This window comes from Mya arenaria, chromosome 14 (genome assembly GCF_026914265.1).
Source record: "Mya arenaria isolate MELC-2E11 chromosome 14, ASM2691426v1".
NCBI classification, from domain to species: domain Eukaryota; kingdom Metazoa; phylum Mollusca; class Bivalvia; order Myida; family Myidae; genus Mya; species Mya arenaria.
This window is the reverse complement of record NC_069135.1, coordinates 60,162,550-60,177,525: the sequence shown is the minus strand read 5'-3', so window position 1 is coordinate 60,177,525 and position 14,976 is coordinate 60,162,550. Positions and strand designations below refer to the sequence as shown.

Here is a 14,976-nt window from a genome sequence, read left to right as displayed (position 1 = left end):
AATTTAGTATGACAAATTACCTGTACAAGCCCGCCCTTTTAAAGGCAACGTTACAATATGAATGGTCAGTATGATAAACCTGTACAAGCCCGCCCATTTAAATCATCGTCACAATATGAATGGGCAGTATGATAAACCTGTACAAACCCGCCCTTTTAAAAAGCAACGTGACAATATGAATAATCAGTATGATACACCTGTACAAACCCGCCCTTTTAAAAAGCAACGTGACAATATGAATAATCAGTATGATACACCTGTACAAACCCGCCCTTTTAAAAAGCACCGTGACAATATGAATAATCAGTATGATACACCTGTACAAGACCACCCTTTTAAAAGCAACGTGACAATATGAATAAATAGTATCATAAACCTGTACAAGCCCACCCTTTTAAAAAGCAACATGACAATATGAATAATCAGTATGATAAACCTGTACAAGCCCACCCTTTTAAAAAGCAACGTGACAATATGAATAATCAGTATGATAAACCTGTACAAACCCGCCCTTTTAAAAAGCAACGTGACAATATGAATAATCAGTATGATAAACCTGTACAAACCCGCCCTTTTAAATCGCAACGTAACAATATGAATAATCAGTATGATAAACCTGTACAAACCGCCCTTTTAAAAAGCAACGTAACAATATGAATAATCAGTATGATAAACCTGTACAAACCCGCCCTTTTAAAAAGCAACGTAACAATATGAATAATCAGTATGATAAACCTGTACAAACCCGCCCTTTTAAAAAGCAACGTAACAATATGAATAAATAGTATAATAAACCTGTACAAGGCCGCTCTTTTAAAATCAACGTGAGAATATGAATAAATAGTATAATAAACCTGTACAAGGCCGCTCTTTTAAAGGCTACATGACAATACCAATGATCATTAAGATAAATCCGTACACGCCCGCCCTTAAGAGCAATTTAACAATATGTTTGGTCAGTATGATAAACATGTACACGCCCGCATCTTTAAATGCAAAGTAACAATATGAATAATCAGTATGATAAACCAGTGCAAGTCAGCCCTTTTAAAGCGACTTGCCAATATGAATGATCAGTATGATAAACTAGTGCAAGTCAGCCCTTTTAAAGCGACTTGCCAATATGAATGATCAGTATGATAAACCAGTGCAAGTCAGCCCTTTTAAAGCGACTTGTCAATATGAATGATCAGTATGATACATATTTTATCGTTTGCGACAGGCGCTCACCGCATGTAATTAAGAAGCTTACTGACAGTTCATTACTGTTTTATTGTTTAATTAAAGGCATGTTAATTTTGACAAATGTTTATGCTTAGAACCATTTTAATTGACGGATAATTATATGTCAATTAAAATGATTTTTATAAGATTGATAAGATATTTCATAATATCGGTGTGGTTAGAGCATGTGTTCATTACACACGATCAACTTGTAGTTATTACTTTTAAAACGCATAATAAATATTTTATTTTCACCAAAGAGGGTATTATTCATAGGTATGTACAATTAATTCATGCAATTTATAGTGACAATGGCAAAATGTGCAAGAAAATAGGTGATATTACCTTCACATAAGACTGGTTGAACGCAGAATCAATATATTATAACGTTGTTGCATACATATAATGCTGAACTTAAATTGTTTGTCTTACGCATTCGAGCAAAGATGTGTCGGCATGATATATAATCGCGTCGTAAGAAATCTTGCATACCACAAGTCTGGCACTGCGACATCTGCAAGATATGTCAGAAAATAGTGTTCAATCCATAAACATTAACTACATTTCATCTGCAAGGCAGACGGCAATCTGTGTGACCAACTTACATATTTGTGCTTGCAGATTTCTTATACACTATGTCTGTCAGTAGCATTATTGCATTCGTGACATCGCTGTTGACAAGTTGTTGATATTTTTGCAACACAGTTTTCAATAAGCATTCGAATCCGTAAATAATAGTAAATAATTCGTGTCAATCCGTAATACACTATTGCTTATGATACGCTAGGTTAAATAATGTTGAAAAATATATCTTTCATCAGATATTTTTATTTGCTTTATAGATATTAAATATATATGCATTCCAGTCAAGTGTAAGGACACTAGAATATCGTAATGTTTTCTACTAGACGTCTAGAACTTAACTGAATAATTTAAACATTTATTATTTAGCACCGATTTCGACGCTTTCAATGGTGACTGTCATTGCATGATATAATACTTCCGGATTCATTATCGATCGTCTGATGCGTAAATTGTGTTTGAGGAACCAACAATCAATCATTTATGTAGTATGTGGAATTAACTGTACAGCGAATATGTTTAATTAATCATCAAAGAAACCTGTCACATTTCAGGCTGGTAACCCCCCAGTAAATTTATATTTTACTGACCGCTCCAAGGCGGTACCTAATAATTCTTGATAAACATACCTATTTTATATATATATAGTATGTGCACTATGTACCTTTTTGCATAAATATTGGTATATTAAAGAAGCCTTCCACAATGGCAAGCGGTGTGCCCTAGCCGCATGTTGATGGAGAAAACGGTACGATGTAGCGCATTGTATTTCATTTGTATTTTATTAAAAGCAATCGTACAACAATGTCATGGCTCTGCGTTTCTACATTTGTGTCGCTTATTGAGTGTCGTTTAGGGCTTTACCTTATACATCATAACAGGCTTAAAAAACAGTTTTGTTTGACTACATGTACTGGGAAAGTCTGAATGTCGGGGGTAAGTGGTGTTTGTACGTCTGTGTCTCTCGTTTATTGTCCATTATGCCCTCTCCTTGTGCTTATAAATAGGGTTTATGTTCGGTTGTTTGACTACCTGTACTGGGAAAGTCTGAATGTCGGGGGTAGGTTGTGTTTCTACGTCTGTGTCTCCCGTTCATTGTCCATTATGCCCTCTCCTTGTGCTTCTAAACAGGCTTCTTTTAAGGTACTAAAAACTCTCTCTGTTGTAAAATCGTTAACATTTAGACTGCTTATGATTTCATTTATGTAAATGGCAAGGTATAGTGAAAGGATTGCAGTTTGTAATACGTTTATGACGTAGACAATCATTTTGATGCTCCAGCAGTTGGTGGTTTTCAGACCACATACAGCGCATTTTTGCAGAGATGATAAATGTTATTTCATGTAAGCCAAATGCTTTTTGAAAAAGCTGTTGCAAGAATTGGACCAATGCAAAGACCATAGAAAGTTAATTATACTGCCTTTTTGTATACAAAGAGGTTATCTGAATTCACATGATTTGAATGAAATCTTTGTCATAAGCACACATTCTCAACGTATTCTGGGAAGTTTTGAAAACATTACTGTATCGAAAAAAGTTTTAAAATAACAAGCTTAAATCTCATATTTTATTTATTTACTTAATATTTATTTTAAGATTTTAAATACTGGTAGTTAATCAATGTTCTCATAAATAATTTCATTTACAACCAATAGAATGAGTTCAGCTTAATCATGTTCTGCGATAACTTGTTCGAGAAATAACGTGGGGCAGCGCTTTTGATTGTGTGTCGTCATTTCGTAGTGTAGCATATATGTTACCTCTATTGTTAGCTGTTAATGTTCTCGGTGACCTTTTTGACAATGTTAATGTTTGATGACTTACAAATGGGGTAATATTTTTGTTTATTCAGAAAGGTATTTAATCCAGTTTAATCATATATAATTAGTTCACACAATGGATAATGCCGGACTTAAAATGTCAACTAACAGATATTATAAAAAAAACGACATTGAAAAAATTTATGCGAAAAGCTACAGAAACAAGCTCAGCAGCAAAAGTTTAATCATAAACCCGGTTTAGTGGCACTGGGTAAACGCCAAAGACATAGAACATAAAATCACAAACAAGAAACATGGAAGAACAGCACAAAACTCCACAAACAGCACAGTGCATAATATTATATATATATACTATACTGATACAGTTATTGTAAACACGTTGTTTGACCTGGAATGATTGGATTATCTGTCTTCCGATTTCAGTTGAAACTCAGAACGAACATACAAACTGCCATAACTTTATCTGTAGTGTATTTTCGGTCATTCGTTTCACACGGTCATATTAGCAATCAGTAAGTTATACCCTTTCAAATGATTCAACAGTTAAATGGGGTCCTCAGGCATCTAAATTAAATATTAATGGCAATGGCTCAATGCAATGAAAAGCTAATTTGTACATCGAATACCTTCAGTTGTACGTATATGTACATGTAAATGCATTTAAAAAATAGCCGTTACGGTCATAGATTAAGACCTACTCAATTGAATCACCTTTCAATTGTTTATTTTGACATGATCCAACATGGTAAATATTTATACGAGAACACAAAAACAAACACAAACAAGAAACAAGGAGCAACAGCACCAAACTCCACAAACAACACAGTACACATATACTGTATATAAAAAAAACTAGGGGTGTTTATCAAGGATTTTTAGGTTCCGCCTTGAAACGCTCAGTAAAATGTTAATTTACTGGAGGTCTAAACCAGTTTCTGTGCACAACCTTACTCTTACCCCATCAATCCCGAATAAAATAAAACTGTAAATGGTTAATCTGATCAAAGAATACATTAACTTGAGGAATCTTGATAATAAAACACACAATAAAAACAAATAGGTAAAACTCAAGTACTATGATTATGGATCCCGAATCTGCTGACGAAGGAATATAATTTAGAGTACCTAATGCAAAAATCTTTTCAGAGATATCAAGGTACGACATTGTGCGTCGCACTGCTTACCGATAACTGTTTTCAAAACGAAGGTTTCTATTAAAAATTTATTTCATATTCACGCACCATGTTATACTTCAAATAGATATGACAATAAATCGAATCATAAATTAACAACACTTTAACACATTATTTATCAAATGTATAACGGATTCATTCACCATGTACATGTATTATCTATATTTGATAAACTGTTTAAATGCTTTTTATGTACATCAACCTCAAAGGCTGTCTGTTAGGTAGTAAAGTTCTGAAAATAATTACCAAGACCATTAATCAAAACGAATACATAGCATAAATATAGTTTTATCAACTGTCAATCCATTCATCAAATTAAAACGACACCGTCGGATTTAGATCACCCAGAGACAAACCCTATTGTATCATGGTAAGCGAAATTTAGATTTGAAACACATGCATCTCATCAGAAACTCCAGCGACAAACAAACGCTTTGTTCTTTTATCTAGAGCAACTGTCCTAGGGATAAAGTGCAAAGGTTGTGGTAATACGCTCTGGATGTCTTCATTTTTCTTTACCCTTAACACGTCCTTACTACTGTAGCTACATACAAGTATAGAACCATCAGTGTCCATGCACAGACCATTAGGACAATTCAGCTTGTCTGACTTCACAAATAACTTAATTCCACCGTCACTTTTGATTTCTGTTATTGAATTTTTGCCATTACATGATACGTACATCGACCCAGTAGTCGAATCTTGTGTTGACCAGTATGGACGAGTGACAAATTGTTCTCCATTCGCGTTGGTTTCCTTACTTAAGTCATTGCTGATAATCCTGGTTTGGTTTCCTTCTCCATCCACTTCAATAGTTTTGGCAGGAGTCAAACACTGAACTTTCAGGGTTTTGTTGAAACATTCTACGGCGTAACATTTACCGTCTACGTCTATCTCCCGGAACGTGGTGAGGTCTGTCGCTGGTGACTTCAGGTGGAGTATCTTAGGTAAGCCAAAATATGCCATGTATGCTTCACCGTGCTCTGTAACCGATATCTGCCATGGATTGTATTGTAATTTAACGTTTGAAACAAGAGTAGAATTGCCAGTATCGAATATCTTTAGTTTTAAATTGATGTAGTCCGCTAATAAGACCAGGTCATCTCGTAACAACGCAATGTCTGTGATTTGACATGTGTTTTCGTCACTCTCATGCTTGATAGTAATCGTCCGAACAAGAAAAGGTGCTTTGACTAGACGAAGCAGTGATGTTTCATCTGGCACGAAGCCATATCTGACAATACTGTCGTCGCTACATAACCTTTGAATATTATCTTTGATCGTATCCACATCTTTTATTGACCTCAACACCAGGGTGGCGAGTTCATTGTCCTGATTGTTGTTTTTATACGTGTCGATACTTTCAAACCAGGAACCAAGCTGGCCAAGAACACTGTCATATGTAGAGACCACAGCCTTTAACGTTCTTATATCTGATATCTTGATTTTGTCTAGTTCAGCTTTAAACGTCTCCATTGCCTTGTGGTAATAACGATCAACTTCCTCAAGATTCATGTTTGCCTCTTTCTTCTTCGCGGTATATGCGGATTGTAAGTCCTTAAGCATCTGAAAAGCCGTTTTAAAGTCTTCGCTGTTCACGAATTCTTTGGAATAAATGCCGATGGCCTTAATATCAGTGCAAACTTTGTGCCCCAGAATCACACACTGGTCACAACATAATTGCTTATGTGATTTACAGAACGATGTTATTTTATTGTCAGTGTGTACATGGCAGCTGCTTTCAGAGGAAATTTGAATAAGATTATTGGGCTTCTTTCTTGGTATGTCTTCTCCTCTTCTAATATGATGAGTTTTCAATGCACGTATTTTTCTGCGCGCATCCAAGCATGAATGACACAGATATTCATTGCACTCGATGCAAAAACCTTCAATATTCCGTCTTTGTCCATCACTTAAACATGGTTCACAATGTAGGTCGTCGTCCTTCTTTGGTAAATTATCATCTAAGCCATCCGCGGTTGCCATGTTATTCTTCTAGCCACCCCTAAGCTATAACGTTGACCTTTCTTATTTTTTATGGACGTTAAATTCACACTTTGTAAACGTTTTTGTTGTTATCACATACTAAATTCAAACATTTGTAAATGTTCTCTTTAATATTTGGAGAACTGTCCATGCATAATGTTCAGCACAATTGTGAAAACGATAACGTTTACACTCTTGTATCAAATCCAATATTTTGCTATTTGATCTACTTGTGTATAAACCATCCTATCAAAAACAATTTTCTGTAAAGTAATTTAAATTTTCTGAAAATGGCGATGATATTATACTTCCGTGTTGAATATTTCATTCAGCGAGCATAAAGATCGTAGGGTTTATACACTGTATAACCCAATGTAAAGCAAATATTAACAAATGGATTTCATATTTGCTGAAAACTCATTGACCGAGTTACGATAAACACCGATAAACATTCGAGTTACAGCAACCTTCTTAACTATGTGTTGTCTGTCGGTCCATCCCGTTTTGGTCTGGTCCATATCTTTCTCATTTATGGTAGGATATTAAAATAATTCATTTGTGCTACATGGAGAAGACTGCATGTAACAAGGTCAATGTCCAAAGTATAGATTCATGATGAATTTGTGAAGTGTTGCTGCATTTCAATTTCTTTTTATCTTTTTGATGCCCCTAGGATTGCGAGGGCGTGAAAATTTCAACATCATTTGTACAGTGATGATATAACACTCAATTCGCTAACAATATTCAGATTATCACAATAGCTCATACACTACTTATGCACTAAATATATATATATATTCAAAATCGCTTATACAACATACATGCACTTTTTAGATTATTATAACGTACACACAGTATACCTGCACTTATCAGATAATCATAAGAGTTAAACTATAAACATATATGCACTACTCAGAATAACATAAACGTTCACACAATAGACTAATGCATTTATCAGAGTATCGTGAGCAAAATGTGTTACTTCGATAATATTAAGCAATTGCTAAAGACAATGCATTTAAATCATATCTATCAACTGTTTAGGATGATAAAAAGCTCAATGAATTAAGGTATTTATATTTACAGACAAATGTATCAGTGCCTTAAAGGGACTCTCTCATGCGTTGGCAGCACAGATAGATTTCCTGGTAATGCATCTGAATACACTTATACTATAATACGTTTAATCTATGAACTCTAACTCTATGAAACCGAAATTCCAGAAAAAGGTACAATTCAAGTATGACAGGAAAATCTGGTTTTAGTCGGGAGCGAACCCACACTGGTACAGCCAAGAAAAAATAGAAAGCCGATAGCTAAACCAATCGGCCTAAGGAACCCATACATAACTTGATGCATATTTAAATCTTTACTTAATACATTGAATGCATTGAGTGATAATGTCAATCAACCAATCATGCTACAGCATTTTGCTGAAATGTGTTAGCAACGGTTTTGGAAATCGCTGACTTCAAAGACAATATTTGAGCTTATGCACAATTTGTTGAAAGGTTCCAGCTGTCAGAATTTTCCTTTTACCACTCCTGCCAATCTGACAAACTTAATTTCGTATTAAAAAAAAACCTCGTTAAAAGTGTATTTCACCAACCATGAATGAGCCCTTTAAACATAAACATGACAACTCCCACGGTTTAATACAATTGTTACAAGGAATATAGAAATTCTTTTGCGTGCAGGGGATATATATTATTGGGTTTGAACAAGGCAAATTCATGTGTAGGTAATGCTTGATAATAAGCCTATAACAAAAGTATTTGAGTGACCCACATAGTGTAGATTTGGACAAATTAATAATTAAAATAGTTTTAATACCTCAAATAGACATCACAACAGCCTGATTGGTGTTGTTAGTGAAGACTATACAAAGACCCCACTTTAAACAAATTTTAATTTTCGTTTGAAAATAATGTTTGGACTTTCTGAGCCAAGCATGATTTATGCATTATAGAGCTCATAAATTTACTAAGAATGTCTATTTTTTATATACTTTTCTACAAAGTATACTTAAATACAAAGGAAAAAGAAAGAAACAACTGTTCATTAATAGATAGTGTTGGTGTTTATCTATGATGACTATTTGAATTTTTTATATCCTTTAGCTTCCCTTCAGAGACACGAACCATTGCACATTAAGGCAGAATACTCTTGTGACCTGTGCAGAGACACATTTACGCAGCCTGACAGTCAAACCACTTATTACCTGTTCACACAACCGTAGCCCAACCCATGCTGTATGATATCTGGACCAAAAAGAGTGTGCGGAGCAAAAATAGTTGCAGGAGCTTGACCCTGTGGGCACTGGGAGGGCCCCTGGTCCAGGTTGAGGGTGGGGATACAGTGCACATCACCCCGGGAGTGAGTCAACTTACCTCTGTGGTGGTGATGATCAGCTCTTGCTTGATGAGGAGGGGTTGGAGATAGGAGGCAGGGGTTATGATGCCCTTCACTAAGTTCTGGTATCAGCTGCCATGAGTGTGGACACGCTGGGGGAAGGCGGTACACAGTTTGTTCATGTGCTTTGTGTGGACCCAGAAACTGCACAAATCTCTAACACTGATCAGACACTTATTTAAAACTGAAAAATTCTAGTGCAAATTTGTACAAACATTTGGTCAATACAGATTGTCCATGTATTTTGGAAACTGCACGGAGCAACAAGCAACCAAGACCCTAATATGAAATTTTCTATAAACACATTGGTAAGCTTGCATAAGTTTATTGGTTATATGAGACGAAGATACTTCACAGATCTTGAGAACAGACATATTTGACCCTAAAATATGTTTAAGGCTAGAATAGGTCTTTGTTGTTGGTTTGAAACAAGACATTGCACAGATCTCAAACACAGACTGGACACTTAATTCATAACTTGCTAGGGGTGATTTTCTCAAAATATCTTAAATACAAAGGGTTTAAACCTTTAATGCAATTAAGCTGAAAAATCTTATTAAAACCCGAATTCACAGATCGGAATGAAATTGACAGCGAATATAGTTTTTATTTTTCTAAAAAGGTGCAATACTGCCAATAGTGGGAGTAGGCCTAAAGAAATCGTGTAACTAGTAATTGGGAGTATGATGTCTAAAAAGTTTCGTAGCTTTAGCAAGTTTAAGATTGTTACAGAAAACCGTTGTCGCATAGGGCATAGTTGGTTGTTGCCTACACAATGTGCAGACCCCTTCTTCAGATCATAGATCATGTGTCTGTATCAACCATAAATGCTGTGGTGTCATTGGCATTATTTAATCTTGGCTTTAACTCTATAAACATGGAAGATATTCAAATAAGACATTGTACACATGTTGTCAGAGACTTATTCATTTTGACTCTGCCTTTAATACTGGTTGACTAATACCCCTAGACCATTGTCGCCAACCATGATACTTTCTTCTGTTACACTCCATACATACCGTGGGAAAATTGACTGACAAAATCTCATTTTAATGAATATGCATGTGGCAGGGGAGACAACCCATTTTCCAAAGAAATTGCATGTAACAATAAAATTCAATAACCCTTTATTATCAGTTGTCTCCACAAGCGAGTGGTCTAAGTCGCTGTTTTAAAATTTGTAGTGACAATGTTTAAGTTCAATTCCAGCTTTCACCAGAGTACTTTTTACAGGAAAACATTAGTATGAGTGTCAGTGCATATTTCCACTGGAAACAATGAAACTGATTCATTAATTATTTATGATAACGAAAATTTCTTAGCCAAATCGCCCACGATACGCAACGAAGTATAGCGCCATTATGTATCGGGGATTTTTGACGATGACCCTAGACTAGCGTTGGTGTTCCCTCTGCGGCTATCTCTTCTTTTTATCACCCCGAAGGATGGGATTTTGTAATATAACACTCCGTCTGTCTGTTCGCGGCCTCGGTTTCTGACCAATAATTGACGCTTAGGTCCAGGGACTTCAAACTTGGTAGGCAGTTTTGATTTTGCCAGCAGATGAAAAACCCTATTGATATTTAGGTTAGTGGGTCTAAAGGTCATGGTTGTGGTGACCTCGAGGTAAAACTCCGTTCCTGAATAACCGAAGAACGCACAGGCATAGAGACCGCAAACTGAGGAGGTAGTGTGGTCATGACGATCAGGTGAAACATTGTTTTTGAGGTCAGCAGAACAAGGTCGTGGTAATCTCGAGCTGTAAATCCGTTTTCTGAGCAATTAATAAAAAATGATTAGGTCCAGATACATCAAATCTGTTTGGCAGCTTGGTGATAACCAGCAGATGAAAACATTCGATTTTGATATCAGACGATCCAGGGTCAAGATCGTCGCTCAAGTATTAAATTTCAGGCCCAGTAACTTGGCCTTAGATTCAAACAATCGATTTTGAGGTCAGTAGGTCAAATGTCAAGATCGTGGTGACATCGAGCCAAAAACCGTTTCCGATTAATAATTGGAGAACGAATAGGCCCAGAGACGTGTTAATATCCACTCCATTTTGCAGTGAATTCTCATTTTCATGTTCAAAATTGCTCTTTGTAAATGTTACAGATAAATACTTCAAAACTTCATAGGAAGATTGGGTAGGTCATCACGAAAATGTGTAACAAACCCAAGCCTAACTGTCCAGACTGGACAAACCAGGCCTTTCGGGGACATTTTTCACGTTCATGCGATAGCTCTTTTTAACCAGGTTTTCACATAGTGAAACCTAAGTATTAGAATGGCGAATGTCGTTGTTCGGGCGGGCGGGCGTCGTCAAACTCACCTATGAAACTGAATAACTTTAGTAAAGTTTGACATATCTTAACCAAACTTGGTCTATAGAAACAGTATATGGGTACCTTTCATGGGATTGCATTTGGGGTCCAATGGGTCAAGGTCAAGGTCACTGTTACTTAAAATAGAAAAACGGTTGAAACTGAATAACTTTAGTTAGGGATGACATACCTTGACTAAACTTGGTATATAGGAAGAGTTTATGGAGACCTTTCATTGGATTGCGTTTAGGGTCCCTTGGTTCAAGGTCAAGGTCACTGCTACTAAAAATAGAAAAACGGTTGAAACTGAATAACTTTAGTAAGGGTTGACATATCTTGACCAAACTTGGTCTATAGAAAGAGTTTATGGGAACCCTTTCATGGGATTGCATTTGGGGTCCCTAGGGTCAAGGTCAAGGTCACTGTTAATAAAAATAGAAAAACGGTTGAAACTGAATAACTTTAGTAAGTGATGACATATCATGACTAAACTTGGTGTATTGGAATGGTTTATGGAGACCTGTCATGGGATTGCGTTTGGGGTCCTTTGGGTCAAGGTCAAGGTCACTGTTACTAAAATTAGAAAAACTGTGGAAACTGAATAACTTCAGTTAGGGATGACATATCTTGACTAAATTTGGTCTATAGGAAGAGTGTATGGATACCTTTCATTGGATTGCGTTTATGGTCCCTAGGGTCACGGTCAAGGTCACTATTACTTAAAATAGAAAAAAGGTTGAAATTGAATAACTTTAGTTAGGGTTGCATATCCTGACCAAACTTGGTCAATTGAAAGAGTTTATACAAACCTTTTATGGGATTGCGTTTGGGGTTCCTAGGTTCAAGGTCAAGATCACTGTTTCTAAAAATGGAAAAACGGTTGAAACTAAATTACTTTAGTTATTGATGACAGATCTTGACTAAACTTGGTCTATAGGAAGAGTTTATGGAGACCTTTCATGGGATTGCGTTTGGGGTCCCTAGGTTCAAGGTCAAGGTTACTGTTACTTGAAATAGAAAAACAGTTGAAACTGAATAACTTTAGTAAGGGTTGACATATCTTGACCAAACTTGGTCTATAGAAAGAGTTTATGGATACCTTTCATGGGATTGCCATTGGGGTCCCTAGGTTCAAGGTCAAGGTCACTGTTACTTAAAATAGAAAACGGTTGAAACTAAATGACTTCAGTTAGGGATGACGTATTTTTACTAAACCTGGTGTACAGGAAGTGTTTATAGATACATTTCATGGGATTGAGTTTGGGGTCCCTAGGGTCAAGGTCAAGGTCACTGTTATTAAAATAGAAAAACAGTTGAAACTAAATAACTTTAGTTAGGGTTGACATATCTTGACCAAACTTGGTCTATAGGAAGGGTTTATGGATGCCTTTCATGGGATTGCATTCGGGGTCCCTAGGGTCAAGGTCACTGTTACTAAAAATAGAAAAATGGTTGAAACTGAATATCTTTAGTAAGGGTTGACATATCTTGACCAAACTTGGTCTATAGTAAGAGTTTATGGATACTTTCATGGGACTGCGTTTGGGGTCCCTAGATTCAAGGTTATGGTCACTGTTACTAAAAATAGAAAAATGGTTGAAACTGAATAACTTAAGTTAGGGTTGACATATCCTGATCCAACTTGGTATAAAGGAAGAGTTTATGGATACCTTTCAATGGATTGCATTTGGGGTCCATAGGGGCAAGGTCACTGTTACTAAAAATAGAAAAACAGACACAGGCTTAAGTTCTTCTGTCAATCATTAAAAACCTAGTTTCGTTGCATTGCGGCGTTTCTTGTTAAATTATACAATATGGAATGAGCATGCATGTTAACATTGCTACTTAGATATGGATATAGGTTTATTTTAAAACCCTTATTGTTTTCAAGGCATTGACGTGTAAAACATTTGAACCCGATCGTCATTTACCCGCGGGTACATGTACATATATGTTATAACACAGAATAAACACAGAGAATGTTATAGTGACAAAATCATCGGAAACAAATTCGAGTGTTCCAAAGTGTACTCGGACCGTGGTAACACGTCCATTCTATAATTGCTTCATGTATAATAACATTTCCTTGGCTACAACCAGCAAAATTACTGATAGCACTATGAAAGTATTCAATGACATTCATATTTAATTTTGATGCCTGATGATCCCATACGATTTTGGTATCATTTTAAAGGGTTAAATGTATAGAGGAAAATATATAAATACTATACCATTACAACTATTGCAAACACGCTGTTTGATCTTGAACGATTGAATAATCTGTCTTCGATTTCAGTTGTAACAAGGAACGAAAGTACAAACTGCTATGATTTTATTTGGAGTGTATTTTCGGTCATTTGTTTCACACGGTCATATACACAATGGGTAAGCGATACCCTTTAAATGATACCACAATCAAATTGGGTCATCAGGCATCAAAATTAAATATGAATGTCAATTGCTCAATGCAATAAGAAGCTACTTTGTACATCGTCTGCCCTTAGTTGTACATACATGTATAGGTAGTTGCATTTACAAAACAGCTTTAACGGTCATAGATTAATTAAGACTTACTCAGCTGAATAATCTTTAACTTGTCTATTTTGACATGATCTAACTATTTTATATTAAATGGTAAATATTTATACGAGAACACAAAAACAAACAATCACAAACCAGAAACATGGAACAACAGCACCAAACTCCACACACAACACAATGCATATATACTACATAAAATAACTAGGTATGTTTTTAAAGGATTGTTAGGGACAGCCTGGAAAAGGTCAGTAAAATGTAAAGTTACTGGGGGTTTAAACCAGTTTGTGTGCACAACCTCACTCTTATCCCAACAATCCCGAATAAAGTAAAGACGTAAATGGTTAATCTGATCAAGGTATGCATTAACTTGAGGAAACTTGATAATAAAACAAATAATAGAAACTAATAGGTAACAACCAAGTACTTCTATGCTTATGGATCCCGACTCTCTCTGCAGATGAAGAAATACAATTTAGAGTACCTAATGCAAATTTTTTTTTTCAAAGATATCAAGGTACGACATTGTGCATCGAAATCTTTACAGATGACTGTAAGCAAGATGAATGTCTCTTTCAAACATTTAATTTGCATTTCACACTACATGTAATACTTTCAATAGTTGTTACAATAAAATCGAATTATAAATTAGCAACACTTTACACATTATTTACTATGTATCAGGGATTCATTCACCATCTACTAGTATTATTTATATTTAATGAACTGTTTTAAGAGCTTAATATGTACATCAACCTCAAAGGCTGTCTGCTAGGTAATTAAGTTCTGAAAAGTATTACCAAGCCCATTTATCAAAACGAATACATTAGCCTACATATAGATATATCAACTGTCAATCCGTTCATCAAATTAAAACGACACTGTCAGATTTAGATCACCCGGAGACAAACCCTATTGTATCATCTTTAGCGAAAT

General features: G+C 35.7%; 1 protein-coding gene across 1 annotated transcript; it reads right to left on the bottom strand.

Moving 5' to 3' along the window:
* Window positions 1–5,161: 5,161 nt before the first annotated feature.
* Window positions 5,162–6,766, bottom strand: LOC128216336 (uncharacterized). The gene has a single exon (XM_052922896.1). It carries the CDS (start codon window positions 6,764–6,766, stop codon window positions 5,162–5,164), a length of 1,605 nt encoding a protein of 534 aa, XP_052778856.1.
* Between the last annotated feature and the right edge of the window lie 8,210 nt (window positions 6,767–14,976).